The sequence below is a fragment of the Ixodes scapularis genome, unplaced genomic scaffold (genome assembly GCF_016920785.2).
Source record: "Ixodes scapularis isolate PalLabHiFi unplaced genomic scaffold, ASM1692078v2 ptg000627l_1___fragment_1__unscaffolded, whole genome shotgun sequence".
Classification (NCBI taxonomy): Eukaryota; Metazoa; Arthropoda; class Arachnida; order Ixodida; family Ixodidae; genus Ixodes; species Ixodes scapularis.
In genome coordinates this window covers 376,575-382,249 of record NW_024610013.1, presented here as the reverse complement: position 1 = coordinate 382,249, position 5,675 = coordinate 376,575, and the positions used below count along the sequence as shown (strand labels likewise).

The 5,675-nt window shown below is 45.6% G+C and overlaps 1 protein-coding gene across 1 annotated transcript; it reads left to right on the top strand.

Annotated features, from left to right (window-relative positions):
• The first annotated feature begins 4,104 nt into the window (after positions 1-4,104).
• On the top strand, positions 4,105-5,427 carry LOC120840482 (putative nuclease HARBI1). Its single transcript, XM_042287954.1, has 3 exons — positions 4,105-4,507; positions 5,041-5,373; positions 5,406-5,427. The coding sequence occupies exons 1-3, from the start codon at positions 4,122-4,124 to the stop codon at positions 5,425-5,427; spliced, it is 741 nt and encodes a 246-aa protein (XP_042143888.1). The 5' UTR covers positions 4,105-4,121.
• The last annotated feature ends 248 nt before the right edge of the window (positions 5,428-5,675 follow it).

Here is a 5,675-nt window from a genome sequence, read left to right as displayed (position 1 = left end):
AAACGATCAGATAGAAACGCTACACGGACTGAGTGTATCTCCGTTTCACCATAACTTGGTAAACCGCGAAAGCTGCGATCCCCGTTGGCCAATCAGAGCAAGGGAGCGACGCACGAGACAGCTCTCCGTGGGAGGATCGTGTTTCTATGGCACATCGTCAAGTGCTTTGCTCCGATGCCCCGATTGGCTCACGAGGGTCGTAGCTTTATATCCTGTCTTCAAAGGACTGGCTCTCACAACGCTTGAGCGAGCACTTAACACCTCGCCTTGTCCTGTGCAGAAGGTACTCCGTGATAATGGTTTGGTCCGGTTCGACATTCTGACAATATACAATGACACTTTTGTGAGCTGCTTGGAGATGTCTTCGGGGTAATCCGAGAAGTCAGACATACTGCTTTGGTACAAGATTATGTTCTGTATACTCAGGGATGGACCACACCGGACGCTGCAAGTCGTTCCAGCCAATGCAGCGCTGCGAGCGCTTCATTTGGCCTCGTGCCACACTCAGCGCATGTCACGTGTCACACACTCGGAACTGATTTACCTCCGATGGCTCGTAGCGTGCGCTGCGGTCCATTTTAAGGTAGAACGGATCGTAACAGACTACGCTGCTTTGTGTTTGCGAATAATGGATCGCTTAGAGGGGTTCATTGGTAAATCCTGCTTGAGTTCAGCCTGAGCTCGCAAACTCTGGACAGAATAAAACTGTGTGGCGTAGAAATAAAAGCTTCTAAAAATGTCGGTATCGTTTTTCTTTTTTTACTTGTAACTTTTGTTATTGCTTGGGAACGAGTTCGGCCCTGGAAGCTGTTTGCCGCACTGTAAATTTGTCCAGTTATTAGTGAGTGTAATGATTTTTATGTAGGTGATAGGCCCTCTTGTTAAGAGCATATCAGATATAGTTCAATGCTATATCTTGAAGACATTGCCAGATAACAACTCACAAATATTGGGTAAAAATGTCAAAGTTGCCTAGTTCGTGTATTTCGAAGCGCTGCATTTCGCATGGAGACAAAATAATGCAACATGTTAATGGAACACCACGCGATATAGTGTAAAATATTTTCCTCGAGAAAAAAAAGAAAAATTTTTAATTGCACGCTGAAGTTGGGGAACTTTTCACACTGAAGCACGTTTGAAGTGTTGTAAATATTTTCAGTTATAAAACTCGAGGAAAAAAATATTTTTAGATGATTTACCGTTCCGGAAAGAATATACAAAAAAAATTCAACGCTATATCCAGAAAATATTACGAGATATGCACTCCTAAACATCAGATACAAATATCAAAGTTACACGCACGCACACACGCACGAAGGTGCACAATAACCTGAAAGCCGAATGCAGTGGCTGATGTACGAGTAGTGATCAAACTGTTTCTGCGGTTGACATCATGGGACGTCGCGTTCATGTGGGAGCTGTAAAGGTTAGGTGATCAAAAATGCGCAATCATGACAATCAGAGCACATATCTCCAACATTTTTTACCCTCAACAACCTTCTCTCCCCCCCCTTTTTTTTCTCGCTCAGAAAAAAAGAAAAGAAAAAGAAGGGAGATCATTTAATGGTGCGACTTTTTCCGACGGTGCACGCGCGCAAAAGTACATGTCAATCGCAGAAGTGTTATTTACAAGATGAAGTACACAGGAAAGTGATTGTCGCATTAGATGTCATTATAATTGGTTTTAGTAGTGCACCCATACAGTAGCCTAACCACATAGTTTTAACCCAACCACGTGAAAACGATCAGTTCTTTTGTTGACCCGTTCAAGACTGGCAGTTGTTGAAATATTTTAGCAAAGCGAAAACCGGGTGTCGGCGCAAATGATAATCTATACGCAAACCCGAGCCCCTGAGACTTCAACAGTGCCTCCGGTATATGTGTGCGTGTGTTCACCTCGATTAGAGAAGTCATTCCAGATATAGTCACGGCAGTCCGGAAAGTCGAAGTGCTTCCGTCGCATTCCAATTAATGCTCGGAGCCTTTATTCTTGGCTGTAGGTAAAGGTTAGGTTAGCTCGCACCTCACGTGTGAACCTAAGAACAAACGATTCCGTCAAAGCATTTTATGCTGCACAGGTTACGCCACCTCAGCTTATCGGATATCAGTGATACATTACAATAGACTGGAGTAGCTCTTGCTGTGTTGCAACTTACAAGCACAAGTAGAGAATTAAAGAAAAAATATTATCTTCTTTTTTTTATTAAAAACGAGCTTGCGAGAGCACGGTTATGGTCTAATCTCATATGTTGCGCTGTAGTACAGCATGGCGACACCACTGATTCAGATACTTTGGAGTTACTAGCGCATCGTAAAACCTCGTTGTCATCGGCGGCTTCCTGAACAAGGTTGCGGCATGACAGTAATATATTATATTGCGCCTACATTGCACTGTTTGCAACAGCAGACTGATATTTCATTATCGACAAGCAAACTCTACCTGCAAAAATTAAATGTAATACGAAGATAATGCCCATAGTTTTAGTAATCAGTAATTTGTAATGTGATATATTTAAATTTTAGTGATTTTTAAGAAAGGAATCGGTAATGTAAAACAGTTAGTTTTGGAAAATGCTTTTGCCATATCTCGCCTAGAAATCTCAAGAGGGCGACTGTACTAAAGTGATTAACCATTTCGAGAAGAGATAATGAGTTGAGAAAGATTAACGCAATATTGTAATTACACTCCCAAAATTTGACGGGTGAACTTGTACTTTAAACTTTTGTTTACGGAAAGGTGGAGTTCTAGTCACCGGTGTGGCCACGTGCAATATGACGTCTAAACGCGGCACTGGTCACTAGTCGGATCTCAAAACGCAATATAAAAATGCAAGGAACCGAAAAAAAAAGGCTCTGCTTCGTATTATGGATTTTTGCAGATCTCAATATTTGGAGTTTCGGTCAAATTTCAGAACAAAAGCAACGGTCTGACAGCCCCCATCGCTGTTTATTTCAACGTGTGTCCCATTTAGGCAACACCAGGTGGGTTGGGGTAAAAGCACCGGACATGTTAGAGTACGCACGCTGGCATGAATTCCCGTCCCGTAAACACTTTTTGTAAGGCTCGCCGCTTCCTCTTCAAGTACCCATGGGGTCACACTACACTCTCTAGTACCGTATTTTCCGGACTATATAAATTTAAATGTTGAAAATTCACCCGATGCGGACTATCTACAGGTGCGGACAATACAATGATATAATTTTTCTAGATCTTTCACTATGACAATCGTGAAGGATTTTATGAGTAACGGACTATACTAATGTTGATTTACGTACGATAAAGCTTCATCGTGAGCTAATACAGTAGGCGTTTGTCAAGGTCTGCTGAGTATGATACTTTTTACGTTCGGACTAGGTGCTAAGTGCGGGCTTTGCACTGGGTGCCGTTTGTGTACCGGGTGCGGACTATCTAAGCAAGCACTTTTATTTTTGACGCAAAATATTTCCCTGCGGACTATGCACCGGGTCCGGGCTATAGTCCGGAAAATGCGGTAGTTCCTTCGAACTCTAGGGTTCTTGGACGATGGCCCTTAGCCTATGCCCATCCTCACATGGCCTTGGGTCACTTTACATGGACGGCAGAAGCAGTCAAATGCTCGGAGTAGCCAAGCATGCTTATCGCAAAACAAAACAAAAATTCAGAGACAAAACCGAGAGGCTAGGCTCTGAAATGCTGCAGAAAGGAGGGTTCGGTTTCGGGCGCTTCTCTGGTATCGCCGGAGGAAAGGGGTCGCTGTGCCTCCCGCCGCAAATCGCTCATTATGCGCTTAGCTTGGCCTATCTGGCCCCGAGATGCAGCAACAAAAGGAGTCTCCCCGCCGTCAAGTCAACTGTGGGAGAGGAGGAAATGGGAAGTGTGGCGAGGGGAACTTTTTTCTGGTTGAAAAATATTCTGCAGGTTGGTCTTTGAGCGCCGCGTGGTGGGAAGTTTTGAAACTAGCCCGAATGTCTCGGAATCTTGGCCTTGCACGCAACGCGCGTTTCTCGTTTTCGGTTATCATCTGAGTTTTCCTGTCTGTATTCTGCCCTTCGACCGACCGACCCACCGACAAACCCTCCGACCGGCCACGGACTGACTGATAAGATTTGCGGACCGATTTCCGACTTTGATACCGGGCAGAATGTCCAACGCAAGGAATCGCCGACACAGAAGAGACCGCACGGACGCGCAGTACGCAGCGGCAATGATGAGGCGACAGCGTGTGCTGCGGGACCGCCTGAACCCCTTTGAGGATTTCGACGAGGATGGGCTGCAGCAACGGTTCCGATTTGGAAGAGCGGGCATAATGTTTCTCGCCGACACACTGCGTCCGGACTTGGAGCGCCGTACACGTCGTAGCCGCGCCCTCTCTGCGGAGCAGCAAGTGATCATCGCCTTGCAGTTCTACGCAACTGGGAACTTTCTGATCACTGCAGGCGACTACATCCGCGTGCATGTGTCAAGTGCTTCACGGGCTGTGAGGCAAGTCACCGTAGCGCTGGCTCGTCGAGCACAAGACTTCATACGGTAAGGGTCCTTTTTTTTTCCTTTTAATTGTAGTTTGCCAGCCGTATTGAAGTAAAGTAAATACACTAAAAATATATCTGAATTGCTGGTGATAGGGATGTTTTGTAGGTTGCCTTTTTATGGCAGTAATATTCTACCTACTAGTAACTAGCCCTCCCTCCCCCTCCCCCTTTTCAATAGAAAAAAAAAATGATTACGGCCGTAAGCGTCCTACTTGCCCGATTGGAAAGGGCCCGGGCACGCTATTTTTCTGAGAAACCTCAGAAAGCGACCCGTTTGCACTTTTGGTAAGGACTTGCACCGAATCACAGTCACTTTATAGGTCTTGGTAACTGAACAAAAATAAAAAGGGATCCTATGAAAACATGCAAACTTCACTATTGAATAGGTGCTACTGAGGCACTTTACTGCTACCACATACTTGAAGGGCACAGCCAAAGTCCTTAGCATTCCTCATTAAAAAGGTATTCATAAGCATTGTAGCTGTAAGTTTACTATATGTGGTTTAATTGCTGAGGGGATCAACGACGCAGATGGCCTGACGCTGCGGAGGGGGCAGCCTTGCAGCACAAGTTCTACGACATGGCCGGCTTTCCTTTGGTCGTGGGTGCTGTTGACGGTACCCATGTCCGGATCCAGGCACCCCATGTGCACGAGGAGGCGTACGTCAACCGCCATGGATACCATTCCATCAACGTACAGGTGGTCGTTGACACCTCTTCTCGGATTCGCAACGTGGTTGCAAGGTGGCCTGGAAGCACCCACGACTCTCGGATCTTCACGGAGAGCACCTTGGCAGTCAAGCTGGCCAGTGGAGAGTACGACGGCCTGCTGCTTGGTGACAGCGGCTACTCCTGTCAACCATGGCCGATGACGCCATTCCTGTCGCCGTCATCAGCAGCCGAGGTCGCATACAATAGGCACACACGACGACAAGAAGCATTGTTGAACGGTAAATCTAGGCCATATATTTTGAAGGGCACAGAGATATTCATGCAAGACATTTCGAGACGACTAGCTGTCTTGACGTAATATGTGCAACACGTGCATGCTCCTTACGTCCATTGCTATTCTTTATGGCATAAAAATATTCATACAAATTTTTATATTAATCTAACGAAGCATAAGATACCGTGGTTTTATGTAAGCAAGATGAAAGTAGTATCCT

Excerpts from the sequence above, each read along its gene's own strand:
- LOC120840482 (XM_042287954.1), top strand. The coding sequence starts at position 4,122 with ATGTCCAACGCAAGGAATCGCCGACACAGAAGAGACCGCACGGACGCG. Across the intron at positions 4,508-5,040 it reads CGAGCACAAGACTTCATACG|ATGGCCTGACGCTGCGGAGG; the intron begins GTAAGGGTCCTT and ends TCAACGACGCAG. Across the intron at positions 5,374-5,405 it reads GGCTACTCCTGTCAACCATG|CAGCCGAGGTCGCATACAAT; the intron begins GCCGATGACGCC and ends CGCCGTCATCAG.